Raw genomic sequence first — 17766 nt, forward strand, 5'->3', positions numbered from 1 at the left:
CATTAGGTCATTTTTTTATAAATATAAAAATAAAATCTAAAATTAAAATCTATATTATTTAAATCGGTGTTTACACATATATATATATATATATATATATATATATATATATATATATATATATATATATATATATAATTTAATATTTTTTTAATTTTGTATATTAATCAACATTCATTTTAATCATTTAATTTTAAAAAAGTTTATATTAGACAATTAACCATTCAAATTTATTTGGTTGGTCATTTTCATCTACTTAAAGACGGAAAAATTCAAAAAAATTATTGTTAAATTCGTCGTTAATTAATACAGATTTTAGGTCTCAAAATCATTTTTTTTAAGATTTGTTTGTTTTCTGTTAACGTGGATAAACTATTCTTCGGTGGGACAGAGGATTATTTGAATTGCAAGGTAGTACCCGTCTCTTTAAGTGTTTCGAAATTCTGGTGGATGTAAACCTGGAGATGAAAGATACTTGGGATCCTCTAGTTAAGTTTGTCTCTAAAAGATTAGTTTTTTGGAATAATAGATTTCTAAGCCTCGACAGGAGGGTGGTTGTGTTTAACTCGGTGTTGAACTCTATTTATGTGTTGTCTTTATCCTTCATGAAAATGTCGTTTTCAGTCTAGTAGAAGTTAATGGGTATGCAAAAGGAGTTTTCTCTCCGAGAGCTTCAAAATTGGAGCAAATGTTTATTGGGTTAAATGGGTGGATGTATGTAAGGCCAACAAGGCAAGTGATTTGGGGGTTAAAGATCTTAAACCTAGAAATCTCGTTTTGTTAAGTTGTTTCATACGGTTGTGATGTGGGTTGTGTCGTGAGCGATATGGAGTCAGTTTATCATCTTTTTGTGTTCTGAGAGGTTACATTAGCTAACTGGTATAAGGTTCTTATGTGGGTAGGAAGAGTGGCTTGGTCCTCTATCGCATTAGATTTTAGGGTGTTTAAGATGTTTTAAAGTTTAGGTCACGATAAGACAACCTCTTTAGGAGTGCTTCCGATCTGACATTCTGTGTTCTGGATTATTTAGAAATTACGGAACAACATTATTTTTGTCGGAAACGCTAGGCATGGAAGTCAGTACATGTCCATGTTCCGAGGTTTTGTCTTAAAATCGAGAACACTCCGAGGTTTTGTCTTAAAATCGAGAACACTCAAGTGGCTAGATATTTATGGGTGTGTTGGGAAGACAATTGCCCTCCTTTTGTTTTTGTTGATGGTTGGGTCTTCCTCCCTCCAGCTTGATCTCTTCGCGGAGGGGGGGGGGGGTGTTGCATTAGTGGGTTTAATATAGATCGAACTTCTAGTTGATTGGCTTGTTTTTCTTTTGAAGATCGATTTAGTATTTGATCGATTTGTTGTTTTTTTCTAATTTGCTTGTTCTTTTACCTTCCTTTTGTCTTTATTATTCTTGCGTATCGTGTAAATATTCTTTATTTTTGTTTATACATTTTCATAATTATATATATATATATATATATATATATATATATATATATATATTCTAAATGGTTGCTATTAAAAAAAAGTGTTAAGTCTTTAACTATCAACAAGCGGTCATAAAATGAAGTTTTTTTCATTAAAATAGATACATATCAAGATGAAGATAAGATGTACATCTCAAATCATTAAATAAAATTAAACCAAATTCAACAAAAACCAATAACACATAAAATTAAAATGATCAATAATAATCATTGCACTGTCTCTTCCCTAGCCCATGAAACCCAAAGCCAAAAACAAAGATCCCATCAAAATACCAACACCATTAGAAACACCGACAGCTCCACTATCCTTTGGTGGTGGTGGAGAAGTTGTATTTGTCTCAGAAGATGGGGTTGATGGAGTGGTTGATGGTGTTGTTGATGGTGTTGTTGACGGAGTAGGAGTTTTGGTTGTTGGAGGGGTGCCACTTGGAGTTGGGGTGGTGCTAGCAGCAACAACATTGACTTCAAGTTTCATTCCAGCAGTACAATGACCTGGTGTTGGACATATGAAGTAAATTTTTCCTGTTTTTGTTAATGGAACCTTTGAATCTCCATCTGCATAGTTCTTTATGGTGTTGCTTGAACTGCAACTTTTGTAATCACTCTCATCAACTTCATTCACTTGATGAGTTCCTCCATATTTGAACACTGAATTTTCATCACACAAAAACAAAATTTTCAGTTCAGTAATACTGCAGATTCATATATAAAAATGGAGTGTTAAGTAGAGGATGCATACCTAAATTATCACCAACTTTGAATGTTTTTCCAGAAGTCCATGTAGTGTAATCAACCCCTTGAGTCCATTGATTAGCATCACCAACAGTGTAATCAGTTGCAAATACACAAGGAAAAGCCAACAACAAAACTAAAAAAGAAGCCACCATTGATGTATTCATGTCTATGAACTCTCTTTGTTCTCAAAATGCAATATTTGTAAGAAAATGTTTCTAGTGCCAATGACAAATGAAGTTATGGATATATATAGTACTAAATCATTTGTTTACTATGTCACCAACTACTGGAGATGAGTTTAAATTTAAATAATATAGTGAAGTGGTTATTGACATTTTCTATAAAGCCAGCTTGGTTCTACCTAATACATTGAGATTCTTTTCTCATAAAGCAAAGATATAAAAACATTGAACGAATTGGCAAGTGGCATTAGCGCATTTGCCAGGAAGCACGTGTATATAATAGTGGCTATTATGATTTCACATGACCCACAATCAATAGAATAAAGTAAATTTCAAAATTATGACACTTGATTATTATGATTTAATACACTACAATATTTTGAAATTTGTAAAGGCACGAGAGCAAACTTATAGTTAAAAGCTGTACAAAATTGATAGACATTTGTTTGGTCAGAAATAAACAATTCTATGTATTAATCACAGTTCGATTTAATTAAACAGATGTCCACACAGATGTTTTCGAAGGTTTGAAGATAAATTCCGATCTCTTCCAACCTTTTAGGGATTAGTTGGTCGGTTTCTCAGAGGAAGGAGGTACAGGTCTTAAGACATGTCATTATTCTTACTACTTTCGAAAAAGAGGAAACCGCTAAAGCATTTAAAGTGAGATATATGGTGGTGAACATTTTATCAGGGAAACTGCTAAAACATTTAAAGTGAGATATATGGTGGTGAACGTTTTATCGCTATATAAAATCATCATTGGTTGACCAATTTTCAATCAATTTTAAGTTATATTATCAACTTTATACCTAATAATGAAGTTCCCTTACAGAACCAGACAAGTAAAGGTAGTAAAAGGCGATCAGGAATTGCCGAGAAGATGCTACAAAATGGCCTGGAGATGAGGAAAAAGGGGTGATGCAAAGCCCTTCTATTTGTCTAGCTCAGACAAAGTCAATTATGAGGATCTAGACCCACATACATACCCTTTGGAGGACATGCTAACACATACAAAGGAATTGAAAACCACTCAAATAGGCCCTAAAAGACATCAGACTACACAGGTAATCGAGTTATTGTAAGAGGAGGAAGTCAAGATTATTGTGAAACGAATACAAAGTAATGTGGATTTACTCGCACTGGCGCCAATTTATGTTCCCAGAATAGATTAAGATACATTGTGCCATCATTTATCCATTAAACTTTGGCTCAAAACCGTCACACAAATATCTATATCTATTACCAAGCATTGACAAGCTAATTAGTGGAGCCTCGAGGTTCTGAGTACTAAGTTTTATAGATGCATTCGAGTTTAAATCAGATAAGGGTGAACCCTAACGATGTGCAATGATAATGTTCATGACCAATCGCAACAATTTCTATTATGAGGTCATGTCGTTTGGATTGAAAAACATCAGGGCAACGTACCATAGGTTGGTGGACATAGTCTTTTCCAAGCAGATAAGTCGGAATTTAGAAGTATACTTTGCTGACATGATGATCAAATTCCCAAATGAAGGGCAACATGGCGAAGCCTTTAAAGACGCTCTAGCACTTGTGAGAAAATACAACATGTGTTTGAACCCGAACAAGTGCTTGGTTGGGGTTTATGCTGGTAAGTTTTGTAATTCATGCTAACAAGTCGGGAATTGAAGGGAACCTAGATAAGTGTATCGTGATTATAAATATGAGAAGACCGACTTCGATAAAAGAGGTTCAACAAGTGAGTGGAAAAATTGCAGTATGATCTCACTTCCTATCTTGTGAAAGCGACAAATACATTCATATTTTTGCAACATTAAAGAAATCAACGAGCTTTCAATGGACGAAAGAATGCGACGAGACTTTCCAATAACTAAAAAGTTCTTGGAAACCCTGTCTATACTTACACACTCGAAGGGATGACTTCCTTTATTTATTTATTAATCAATTACTACCAACACCATAAGCTCACTCTTAGTCTAGGATGGTGACGAATGAGAAAGGTCGATCTATTTTGTCATCAAGATCTTAAGGAGAGACAAGCTACATTATCGGAAAATACCCAGGAAGAAAATACTCATGGATATTTGTTGTCAAAGTTGGTTAGTGCAAAGAAACCAGGTCTCAATAAAACTGTGATGCAATAGACTTTAGAAACCCCTCGCACAGATGATGAATCCATCCAAGTAATGATGTTGGATATCAGCAAAAGTTGGATATCTCTCATCATTAGGTACCTGACGAATGAACAACTACTAGATGATAAAGTAGAAGCCCGAAAGATAAGAATATGTTTTACTAGATGTACCATAGTGGAAGACAAGCTATATAGGATGGTGCGATCCACCCCTATGTTGAGATGCTTGGTCGAAGTGAAGATGGGTCTAGTATTAGGAGAAGTACATGAAGTCATTTGTGGAAACCATATGGGTGAAAGTGCACTGGTAGGCAAGTTTCCCAGAGTCGGGTACTATTAAGCGGAGATGCTAAAAGATAGTGTCAATTTTGTCAACAGACATGAAAAATTCTAAATATTCTCAAATATCATCCACGCCCTTGTCGAGGTCATGCACTCAATGATTTCATTGTGGCCTTTATATCAATAGGGGTAAACATACTAGGATCATTCCCATTGGCCCCTAAGCAAATGAAATTCCTATGAGAAGGGGTTGACTATTTCACCAAATGGGTTGAGGTCAAATTAGTAGCCAAGATAACCGTAGATAGGGTATGTCATTTTTATTAGAAAAATATTATTTGCAAGTTCGAGTTACTAAAGACCATATTTTCCGAAAACGGGATGCATATTTCCAGCTCATTTGTGGTCGAATTTTGTAAGAATCTAGGAATATAGATAAAGTTTCTCTCCGTGGAGCACCTTGTTGAGACAGTTTTTAAGTGTCGGGTTTTGTTATCGTATCCACAGAGATTGTAAGATATCACTGCCGTTCAATGGTTGAATTAATCTTAACTTAATGTAACACTAGGGTTTTGGTTTTAATCAAGTTATCTTGCATACAAAGTAATTAATTGCGGTAAAAGTTATGTTTTGATTAATATGAGAAATATTGTCAAAGTTAGGTTTCAATGATTACATTTGCTTTGCATGTATTTGCTCGGTCAACAATCTTATAAACTCCTTTAGATGATAAATAATTTCACAAAGTCCTCTCAATGCGTTTCTCTCGAACACCCATTGTGAGTTTTGTCATTTTGATCCATTGTTTCTCTCGAACACAATCTATCAAAATGACAACTTTTTGGTGCAACCTTATGGTGAACAAAATCATTCGTTACTATCTCTAGCTAACAAACAAGTTTGGATGAAAACCTAGGTCAAGAATCGGTAAACATCTCTCGATCAAATACCAACACAAAGAGTTTTAAATAGAACCAAAGTTTTCATCATATATTTACCGTTAAAGAGTTTACAAATGAGGATCCTTACATTTACACACAAAGCTTGGAAATCACCTACATCTAACATTGACAAATGGAGACTTAGCTACTCATTTTCATGGTAGCTTGGTCGGCAAGTAAGAAAAGAGGGTTGATCAACATCCAAGTCGAATGATCGAAGTTGGATGGGAATCCACCTTCTTTTTGTGGAAGATGGTTGCTAGATGAAGAGAAAAGAAATTAGGGCATCAAAAATCCCTCCAAACAATGCTGTAAAATATCTAAGAGAAAGTACAAAAAATGGAAAAGTTGGTAAAAAGTGGTATGGTCTCAAAAAGTGGCACCTGCTACTTATAGACAAGTGCAGAACTGTCACGTTCGCTAGGCGAGCAGAATGGCTCGCCTAGCGAAGGCCAAAAATGGGCACAAAATGCCCCTGCGCCCAGAGAAAACTGGGCCTGTGGAACTGTCATGTTCGCCTAGCGAACAGACCTTCGCCTAGCGAAGAACTCGCTTCAACCTTCGCCCCAGTGAGGTTGAGAGGTTTTGCTACTGGAATGCTCGCTGGGGACTCGCTAGAGCCTCGCCTAGCGAGCTAGTGCTGGCTGCTCTTTTCACCAAAACAGACTGACTTCGCTGCCACTTCGCCTTCAGTTCGCCTAGCGAATTAATTAACCAATTTACTGGAGCCTTTCGCCAGGAGCTCGCCTAGCGAAGGTTTTGCTTCGCCACATCCTCGCCTAGCGAGCTGGCAGATGAAATGCTCCTTTGCTTTGGTTCCTTTGCCAATTCTATTGTGTCTTTATTATCGATTAATTCATGCCTTTCGTGCACAATAACAAACACATCAAAGGCACCAAGCTTGTTTATCAATGTACGCATTCCATGTAAAATAAATGTGACTTTGAAAATTTTAGCAGGGTAAAAGAGTGAAAGATGCCCACATATGATAGCTCAAATAAACACTTTTGGGCATCTAACAACTCTCCCCAACTAGATTCTTGCTTGTCCTCAAGCAAAGTATGCCTCTTGAAAGACAAGAGGATTTGCATAAAGAAACAGTTTCTCCGAAGTTGGATAAACGGCTCAAACACAAGCGAAATCCGCAAATACACGTTTCCAACGGTTTTGAATAAAATAATACATAAGAACTAAAACTTAAATAGTAATGCAAAATATTTATCTATCTACAACAATGCTATTCTGAATGAATCATCCTATCTCTCCTCTTCGAATAAGGAATGAAGATTTTGCGCGTTTGCAACCGCGGGACTAATCTCACTCACTAACAAATAATGAAGATATCAAATAGATTCATACAATGTCTAATCAATTAAAAATGGTACTGTGGAAGCAAAAAGATCACTAAGGGCTTTTCGGTTGAAGCTTGGTCAGGTTAACAAACAAGGGTCATTTCTAAGGCCATTGAAACGAAAGTGCCGATGCAAAAGAGACATTCACAGTATTATTCACACTACTCGACTTGTTTCATCTGTTTCTTATTTGTAACCTTCACAACACATATTCCACAACTCAACTCTTATTTTTCACTATTTTTCTTCCAAGCAAGCATTCATTTTCATTCTTTATATTTTTGTTCTTTTCTTTCACATCAAATATACAAAACAGATGTTTCTTTTCTATATTTTCTATACATATATTTTTCTATGCTTGCTCGGTTTTTCTTTTCTTTTTCAAGAGTTGTGGTGCTTACCAATTCTTTTTCGTTCTCCCCAACTTATTTCTTCCACACCCTAAGTGAATGCTCTTACCTTTTTACGGCAAAAGAACAATAATCAATATTTTCCGGGTTGTAAAAAAAAGATTTTTGAGATCTCGCTTTATTTCAAGCCGAGATTCAACTGTTTAGGCTCAAAGGGGTTAACAAATACTCTCTCTGCTCACAGGTAAGTTGTTTTTGGATGTAGTTGTGCTCGAAAGAAAACAAGTGCCTTGATCATTTCTAATTGCTTCCACAATCTCACAATAATAACAGACAAATAGTGAATCAAATGAATCAACAAAACTTATTAGACTCCAGCATTTAAGTGTACAATGGAGGTTTCCTCACAATATATGGTTCTAAGTTCTAGATGAAACATTCATTCAATTATGTTGCAAAAAGACAATATTCTATTTACCAAAAAGAGTAAAGTTCCTAATGCATTCTAAAATTCTAGCCGACGGTAACCATGTACCTTAGCTTCATTCACTTGTTATTCTTATCATTGCCATCCAAGCTCGGATGCACCTTCATTGGGTACTTCTTGAGGAGCAACCAATCTAGAAGGGTTTGCCACTTATTCAACCAAAAATTTATTAAACACACAAAATTAACAACAAACATAAATAACATTAACTGAAAAATAAAATTTTGTTCGTGGGGGACAAAACACCCCAATAGTACAACCCATGGTTAAAATACAACATTCAAAAGTACAAATAAAAATGCCATAATAAAAAAAACTGAAATACAAAAACAAAAACTTAACCCACAAAGGGCTCAAGACTCCTCCTCACTACCGGCCTCAGAACCGGTCGCCTCATCATCATCATCAGCTCCCACCCCCTCAGAATAGACTGGCACGTCCACGGGCCAATTTGCATTAGTCAGAAACTGCTCCCGTGTCATCAAAGCATGTGCACCACTACCCTGCAGCTGCAAACGCTGCATCGAGTCGTGCATGTCAATCATAGCCCTCTGCGATGCTGCCATCCACTCGAAATTGAATTCACACGCAGCCCGCAGGTATGGATCGACCCTGGGAGTAGAAGCACTAGGACCATCAGAAACCCTAGTGCTACCTGAGGCTGCACTGCTGCCGGTGGCCTTAGCTCTGCAGTATTTTGCCACATACCGGTCATCAATAGGAGCCGGGATCCTAACCTGACCCCGAGACGGAAGTCGCACTCGTGCCTTAATGCACAGACTCATAATCAAACAAGGGAATGCAAGGGGGCAATTCACCCGAGCCCCCGACTTCAGTCCGCTCTCTATTACCGTCTTCAGCTCATTGGCAATGATCCTCGCCACATCAATCTCAACATTGGCGAGGATGGAATGTACTAAATGTGCCACTGGGATCGGCACAGTAGATGTGTGGGATTTGGGTTGTATGTTGGTCAAAACCAGAAGTAGAATCAGCTGAGCCATGGGAGTCATGTCCTCCCGATGATATCTCATAGGAACCCCAGATGGGTTCGGCTCAACTGACTTCCCTGGTAAAAGCAGGGCGGCCGTAATTGTTGGGACATCCTTGTGCAGCCGGAGGTCAATATGGTACTGGTCTCTTTGGTCAGCACCCAGCTGAAGCGGCTCCCCGAGGATTTGGTTGATCGTATCCCTGTCAAAAGGAACTGGCCGACCGGCCACTCTAGAGACCCAAGTGAAGGGCTCATCATCATCTGGCAATGCGTTAGCGTAGAACTCCCGCACTGTAGCGATGTCATAGTGTTCCAAGGGATTTATCAACCTATCCCATTTCTTTGTATCGATCAACCCGGCAAAACTCCGATACGTGCCCTGTGGGTTAATCAGAAAACGCTTCTCAGGCAAAATTTTTCGCTTCTCCAAAGCGATGTACCGTGCCGCTTGCTTTGCACCGACAAACTTGTCGGTATCGAATTGGATCGGCACGGTTCGTGAAGTAGTTGCCGCACCCTTTCTTTTCTTGCCAGCACTAGATCTTGACTCCATTCTGCAAAACAAGAGATAAAGCAACAAACACGAGACAAACAGATTAGAACCAAAACAGTTTTTTATAAGGGACTGGTTTGCTCGCTGCTGCTTCGCCTAGCGAAGTGGCAGCGAATGCTCGCCCCAGGTTCGCCTAGCGAGTGCTAGCGAACCTTACGGGTTTTGGGGTTTTCTGCATTTTCAAAATTGTTTCCCCCAAAACCCGTACATACAAGGTTTCCACAGCAAAACCCAATGATTTCTCAAGATTATGAATTGTTCTATGCTATTGGGGATACCTAATTTCATGGAAAACCTATGTAAGAGTAAATCCCCAATTTAAAAACCTAAATGCACAACATTGCAAACTCCCGAAATTGCATGCAACCTCAAGGTTCCTATCACACCTATCCTATTTACCATTCAAATTTGGAAATAAATAATGCAACAAAAGAAACATGCAATATGGCAAACCTTGAGGTAAACGGATTTGGAAAGGAGAAGTGGGAAGTGTTTGCAATTGACCGACACACAAATGTTGTTGATATGGATGCACAGCAGAGAATTTGAGAAGGCAAATCGCACTCTTCAGCAGAGCAGTTTAGAAGAATTTTTAGGGTAAGGGCAAAACTGCCCTGCTGAACTGTTTAAATAGAACAGTACTGGTGCGCTCGCTACTGCCTCGCCTAGCGAGCAGCCAGCGAGCGCGCTCGCTGCAGCCTCGCCTAGCGAGCTGCAAGCGAGCATGACAGCAAGTGCTTTTGCAAATGCAGCACTTGCATGTCATCCAGCCTGAAAAATCACACAATACTCATACAACATCAAACATAAAACAGGAAATACTTACAATGTTGGGGTGCCTCCCAACTAGCGCTTGTTTAACGTCGGCTAAGCTCGACGGTGCGATGCTCACAGAGGAGCATCGAGCGGCTGAGCACAACTCTCGCGATCCACATGACCGCCGAGATACACTTTCAATCGTTGGCCGTTCACGGTCCAACTGTCTTTCTCGTCCATGTCTTCAATGATAATGGCCCCGTATTCTTTTACTTCTTTCACCCGAAATGGCCCGGACCATTTTGATTTCAACTTCCCGGGAAACAACTTCAACCGGGAGTTGAACAATAAGACCAATTGTCCGGGCACGAATTCTTTGGTTCGGATCTTCTTGTCATGATATTTCTTTGCTTTTTCCTTGTACAACCAACTTGAGTGGTATGCGGCATTGCGCATCTCCTCCAACTCAAGTAGTTGTACTTTCCTTTTGTTACCGGCCAACTCATGTTCAAAATTTAGAAATTTTAGGGCCCACAAGGCCTTGTGCTCCAATTCAACCGGCAAATGGCAAGTTTTACCAAATATCAATTGAAACGGAGTTAGGCCAATTGGAGCTTTAAAGGCCGTACGGTAGGCCCATAATGCTTCGTCCAATTTTTGGGACCACTCTTTTTTAGAATTAGACACGGTTTTTTCTAGGATTCTCTTAATCTCTCGATTAGAGACCTCCGCTTGCCCGTTAGCCTGAGGGTGGTACGGAGTTGTCACCCTATGCGACACACCATAATGTTTTAGAATTGTTTCCAAAGGTGCATTGCAAAAGTGTGACCCTCCGTCACTTATCAACACTCGGGGTGTTCCAAAACGGGAAAAGATGTTTTTCTTTAAAAATTTTATCACCGTTTTGGCATCCGCCCGAGGTGAGGCAATCGCCTCAACCCATTTAGAGACATAATCAACAGCTACAAGCATGTACTCATTCCCGTAAGAGGGTGGGAAAGGTCCAACAAAATCTATGCCCCAACAATCGAACACTTCCACTTCTTGGATATTTTGGAGAGGCATCTCATCTCTCTTACCTATCCCACCACTTCTTTGGCAACTGTCACAACTTTGCGCATGGGTATGTGCGTCTTTAAAAATAGTTGGCCAATAAAATCCCGATTGAAGAATTTTAGTGGCCGTTCTAACCCCATTATAATGACCGCCATAAGGCGAGTTGTGACAATGCCAAAGGATGCTCTGGGCTTCATCACCAGTTACGCATCTCCTTAACAGGTTATCGCTACCCAACTTAAACAAGTATGGGTCATCCCAAACATAATACTTTGCATCCGAAAGGAACTTCCTCTTTTGGTTCGAAGTTAGATCGGCCGGCACACAACCACTAGCCTTGTGGTTTGCAAAGTCTGCAAACCACGGCCTAACTTGAACCTTAAACAATTTTTCATCAGGAAATTCTTCCCGGATTTCCTTTTCAGATGCGGTAACCTCGACATTCACCAAGCGGGATAAATGATCCTCTACCAAGTTTTCCGACCCCTTCTTGTCTTTAATTTCGACATCGAATTCTTGTAACAAGAGGATCCAACGGATGAGCCTTTGCTTCGAATCCGGCTTGGTCAGCAGATATTTAATCGCCGCGTGGTCGGTGTACACCACGACTTTAGACCCTATAAGATAGGACCTAAACTTTTCTAGCGCATACACTATTGCGAGTAGTTCTTTTTCCGTTGTGGCATAATTTATTTGAGCCTCGTTAAGAACCTTACTCGCATAATGTATAGCATGAAAAGTTTTGTCCTTTCTTTGGCCAAGTACCGCTCCAACGGCATAGTCACTCGCGTCACACATTAGTTCAAAATTTTCATTCCAATCGGGAGCGACTATTATTGGAGCGGTAACCAATTTTTCTTTTAAAACCTCGAAAGCTTGCAAACAATCGTCGGTGAAGAGAAATACCTGATCTTTGGCGAGTAAATTGCTCAAAGGTTTAGCCACCTTTGAGAAGTCCTTGATGAAGCGCCGGTAGAACCCCGCGTGCCCCAAAAAACTACGGATGCCCTTCACATTGACCGGAGGGGGTAATTTTTCAATTACATCAACCTTAGCTCTATCCACTTCAAGCCCCCTTTTAGAGACTTTGTGGCCTAGCACAATCCCCTCGGTCACCATAAAGTGACACTTTTCCCAATTTAGCACCAAATTAGTCTTCACACACCTTTCCAACACCGTCTTCAAATTTGCCAAGCATAGACTAAACGTCCCACCAAACACCGAGAAGTCATCCATGAAGACTTCCATTGTTTTCTCTATTAGATCGGCAAAAATAGCTTGGACACATCGTTGGAATGTCGCCGGCGCATTGCAAAGCCCAAAAGGCATTTTTCTGTATGCGAACACTCCAAACGGACACGTGAAAGCCGTCTTCTCATGATCAACCGGGTCAACCGCAATTTGGTTGTACCCGGAGTAGCCGTCTAAAAAACAGTAGTATTGTTGGCCCGATAGTCTTTCAAGCATTTGATCCATAAATGGGAGTGGAAAATGGTCCTTACGAGTCGCGGTATTCAACCGTCTATAATCTATACACATTCTCCATCCCGTGGCAACTTTAGTCGGGATCAATTCGTCTTTGTCATTACGGATTACGGTCATTCCACCCTTCTTCGGAACCACGTGCACGGGACTAACCCACGGACTATCCGAGATCGGGTAAATCATTCCCGCATCCAAAAGCTTCACCACCTCCTTTCTTACAACCTCTTTCATTGTAGGATTTAAGCGGCGTTGTGGTTAAGCCTCCTCTTCTCATCCTCAATCACCTTCGATGCTCTGAACAGCTTCTCCTTCGTGATGTCATGCTCCCGGTTGGACGACGCTAAGGCCTGACTGATCTTCCCATAATAGGCTGTATCCATCTCAAAGCGCTTGGCCTCCAAGGCATGCCGTTTGTCTTGATCTTCCATCTTCATCTTGATCTCTTGGTTGGACGCCTGAAAACGAGCAACACTTCTCTCCAATTCAGCTTTCTCTGCAAGTAACTGATCTCTGGCCCTCTTCATCTCAAGGAATTCCTCCATGCTAACAGAAGAACTAGGACCCTCAATCATATGACACACAGAGTCACCTCCAGGAAACGGTAGAAATGTAGACTCAATCCTCTTCCGCAACCAATCTTCAAAAAGTGGAAAATACTGACAATTGACTTTACCAAACGGAACCTTACCCTTCCTTTGGATATCTCGCCATTCATCTAACACTTGCCTCAGCTTGGCCTGGTTGCCATCAATCGGAAAGTAAAAGGATTCCTGAATCTCTCGCCCGAGAGGAGGAACCTCCATAGCGAATCCCATCTGTCTCCGGAGAAGCATCGGGTTGTAATTAATGCAACCCTGAACTCCCACTAAAGGCACATTAGGTAAACTCCCACAACTGCATACGAAGTCCCGACCAGCTAAACCATTGTGAGTCCAAGCAATGTTTTCAGCCCGCAGACCCATCAACCGGAAGGACCACTTGACACTGGGATCAATCTGAACAAAGGCACCTCGGGAAGGCAAATATCCCATGAACCATCTAAAGAGCAACTGAGAGCAGCACCTGATCAGACCACCTCGCCGCTTCTCGTTCCTGTTATGAACCGAGTAGTACACATCTCCAATCAGAGTAGGAATAGGGTTTCTCTGCATAAACAACCTGATAGCATTATGGTCCACGAAATTCTTCTGGTTAGGAAACAGAACGATCCCATAAATGCTCACAGCAATCAGAGCACAAACCGTCTTCCAGTTACCCATTGCAGCATGTTCCTTGGCATTAGCCTCCAAGAAACTCAAATGAAACCCAGGTAGCTTTCCCTTCTCCTTCAAACCCTCCTTGACCATTTCCGGACTCAAATAAAGAGCACGTGAAATCCCAAGGACATCTGGATCTACCCTCGTAACATGGAAAGGAATCTGATCCCGGATCTGAATACCCAAGATGCTAACATAATCCTCCATCAAAGGCCCCAACAGATAGTCTGGAAATACAAAGCACCTCAGCCCCGGGTCATAGAACTGAAGAAGAGTGTGGATGGCGCTCCTGTCACAGTCAGTGAGCCTGAAAACCGTCTTCAGAATACCACCGTAGGACTCTCTAAACATCCCCACATGGTCAGGAGTAATCAATGCTACCATATCCTTCAGCACACCAATCTCAGGATCAAAGAAACTGTATACAACATCGGGCTTCAGACCGGTCCTCATATCGGAGCAGCAAGTCTCTCAACCAGAATCTCGATCAAAAGTGTCCCTGCATATGGGTAAACATGTGTTAGATGCAATTAATGCAAAATGTAATGATGCTGATGAATGAATGCAATGCGTTGCCATCCTCCAAGTCATCTGATCCTCTGCACTGAATCTGGCTTCTGAACTGATCACAACCATCTGAGGAATACACAATCACAATTCTGACTCACGGGTTCCGAAATAAACGGAAGACAGATACATCATCATCACCATCATCACCAAACCATATCCGAGTAGACACATCACCCTTATCTGAATCGGCCCGGGGAACCCGAAATAAACGGATCCCCACTGATAAAATATCTCGGCCCGGGGAATCCGAAATAAACGGATCCCCACTGATAAGTCACGGACAGCACTCCGGCGTCACGGCAATAAATGACCATAAATCCGACTTATAATTATGTCTCTGAATCTCTGATCAAAAGTCACCATCTGAAGGCTATCTGAACAAACATCTGACAGAACCCCCTCCCCTCACAGGTAAGTTCTAATCAAGCCATCCTAAGGCGGATAATAGTCTCGACAATCGGGCGGAGATACTCAATGGGTTTGCCCTTTCGGGTGTGCCATTGTAGCTCTCTTAAAATCGTCTAAACCAAAGATCCGGGAAATGATCGGTCACCAGAGTCAACAACTCAGATGGAGTGACTCAAACAAAGTGGATACTCCACAAAGATGAGCACTATCAACTGAGCCTCGTCCGGCTTGTGGCACATCACGCCGCCAGGCACATGTTGATCTAACATGAAAGAGGCAACGTGAGACCACACTAGTCCTAGGTGTATACTCGGGCCTGGGTTTTAGCCCCACTCAGAACACCCACCCCAAACAACAGAACCACCTGCAGAGGAAGATGGCAACATGACAGTAATGATGCATGCAAGTATTTAATGCAAATATATAAACAAGGGTTAGAATAATAAATGCAATAAATAACACACAATAAGCAACCCAAACCAACCCTAAAACGCTAGGAAGGACTCGCTTAGGGACGATGGACCAGCATAGGTCTACATCCACGTCCCCAGCAGAGTCGCCAGCTGTCGCATCCTGCGAAAAATCAACCGGCGAGCCTAAAAATAAAAAACACACAGAGCCGCCACTAAACGTTATTTATCCCAAGATAGGGAAAGGAAACGCTCAGAGAAACCTGGAAAGACACGGTCTCGCGACCAGAGAGAAAAGGTTCGGGAGTCGGTTACGCGAGGGGAAGGTATTAGCACCCCTCACGTCCGTCGTACTCGACGGGATCCACGTCCTAGAATAAAGAAAAGGTTGCTAAACATCACACACACACACAGGGAACGCAGGTGGGGTTAAGAGGAACGAGCTCGATAAGGTATCGCACCTTATGCCTACATATCTTGTCTGGAACAAGAATCAGAGCCACTGTAGTTCGGCTTACGCACGCCAAACAACACAACATACAAACAAGCAAGGGTGGCAAACATGGAGCCCGACAACCACTGGATGGAATTACGTCGGCATCCGAACCAAAACGCACTCAAAAGGGCAAACATGGAGCCCGACAGCCAATCCTGGACTTACGTCAGCATCCGAACCCAAACAATCAATAGCATACAACAAACAAACATACAAACACACGCAAAAAAGAAAAAAAGGCGCCCGGAGTGGTCTCGCACGACCACCTGCCTACATACCTCGTCTGGCACGAGGATCAGGGCGATGTAGTTCCCCTAAACAGGGGAGAAACTCTCTCCTAACCAGAAACAGAGGGAAAAACACGACACTAGGGAGCTGAGACTCGAGCCTAATGTTGTCATGCAAAGTTAACCCTAAGTTCGGTTTTCTATCCTACTTGCATAAGCAAACTAACCTAACCAGGAAAGAAGCTAGCACACAAGCACACAATCATGTATCATCAAATGAGAACAGGTATCTCAAACAAGCATGTCAATCAGATATCCACATAACACGCACTATAGCCAAACAAGGGGCTCAATCAATCAGGTTTGACTGCCTAAGCAATCGTCTGTACGGGCTGGATTTGCTCTTAACCTTGCCATTACGAGGCTAAGGTGAAGCAGATGAAAGGGTGAAGTGAGGATCAGACCTCACAGCTCTTATCCCTAACCAGGGAGAGTTGACAAATGAGCATGGGTCCAGAATAGGGGAACCCTTCTATACTCGATGACTCTGACACAACAGATCTTGGGCTTCTGATCTCAATGCTACAACCATGTAATGGGAGCAAGGAGAAGACTCACTGAATAGTGGGGGACAGGCTGCTTGTCCCTAACTTCCACCAATTGCCTTCTTTGAAGGACTTTTCCTGCTTGGGCTTAAAAATAAACATACACAATCATTGCCTCTTAAGGAGGACTTCAGACAATTTGCCCGGCCCGGTAACAGCCGGGTCTCCAGACTACATGAAGTAAGAAGGTTATACCTCAAATGCAAGTTGCTTAAGCAAAGCAAAGCAATAGTTCACAAGGAACTGAGCAACTAAAGTACCTGGAAACAATCAAACTCAGTCAGTATTCAATCAGACAAATTGTACAGCAAACAATCAAACAGTTTAAACAATACAACACAAAACAAGCCCAAGGCTTAAGCCCAAGCTCCAACACCTACAAAACAATGTTATGTTAGTGTACAAACATCCACAACATCAATTAAAATCAACTTGTATCATTCTCCATGTACATTATGCTTTTGATCCTGAAAAACCAAGCAAATATTAGTAACTAGACCACTAGGCCAAGCCTAGGGTCCAAAAGCAAGAAAAAAGTTAAAACAGCAAGGTATCCACCATCCAACATCAAATTATCATCAAACACAAGCAAACATCATTGGTCTCATGTTTATATCATCCATCATGTTCAATTCATGCACAAAACAATCCATATTGGTTCAAATGAAGCACCAAACATACCAACAGAAGTATTGCATTCAAATCCATACCAAAACACATCCAAAAATTTTCAAATTAAATACACCTAAACAGGGGTCAATCAAGGTCTACCATGTCAAATTTGAGATTAATTGGGCAAATGGAACCATGTCAATGAAAATCAACAAAAACAGACACAATTACATGCTTCAATTCACAACATCAATGCATACATCCACTTCAAAAATTCATATCTCATTGAAAAAAAAAAATAAATGGATGAGACCAAAACAGGGAGGTCACATTATGTGTCTACAACATTCATACCAAATTTCATGACCATACAGTACAACATGAGCATTTCCCAATCATT

At 40.9% G+C, this 17766-nt stretch overlaps 1 protein-coding gene across 1 annotated transcript; it reads right to left on the reverse strand.

Annotated features, from left to right (window-relative positions):
- Window positions 1–1560: 1560 nt before the first annotated feature.
- On the reverse strand, window positions 1561–2588 carry LOC127076718 (uclacyanin-3). Its single transcript, XM_051018473.1, has 2 exons — window positions 2227–2588; window positions 1561–2135 (listed from the first exon to the last, which is right to left on the reverse strand). Exons 1-2 carry the CDS (start codon window positions 2384–2386, stop codon window positions 1714–1716), a joined length of 582 nt encoding a protein of 193 aa, XP_050874430.1. The 5' UTR covers window positions 2387–2588; the 3' UTR covers window positions 1561–1713.
- Window positions 2589–17766: the final 15178 nt, after the last annotated feature.

The sequence above is a fragment of the Lathyrus oleraceus genome, chromosome 4 (assembly GCF_024323335.1).
Source record: "Lathyrus oleraceus cultivar Zhongwan6 chromosome 4, CAAS_Psat_ZW6_1.0, whole genome shotgun sequence".
Taxonomy (NCBI): domain Eukaryota; kingdom Viridiplantae; phylum Streptophyta; class Magnoliopsida; order Fabales; family Fabaceae; genus Lathyrus; species Lathyrus oleraceus.

Coding starts and splice junctions, on each gene's coding strand:
- LOC127076718 (XM_051018473.1), bottom strand. CDS start 2,386: ATGAATACATCAATGGTGGCTTCTTTTTTAGTTTTGTTGTTGGCTTTT. Junction 2,136..2,226: donor CAAAGTTGGTGATAATTTAG/GTATGCATCCTC, acceptor ATGAAAATTCAG/TGTTCAAATATGGAGGAACT.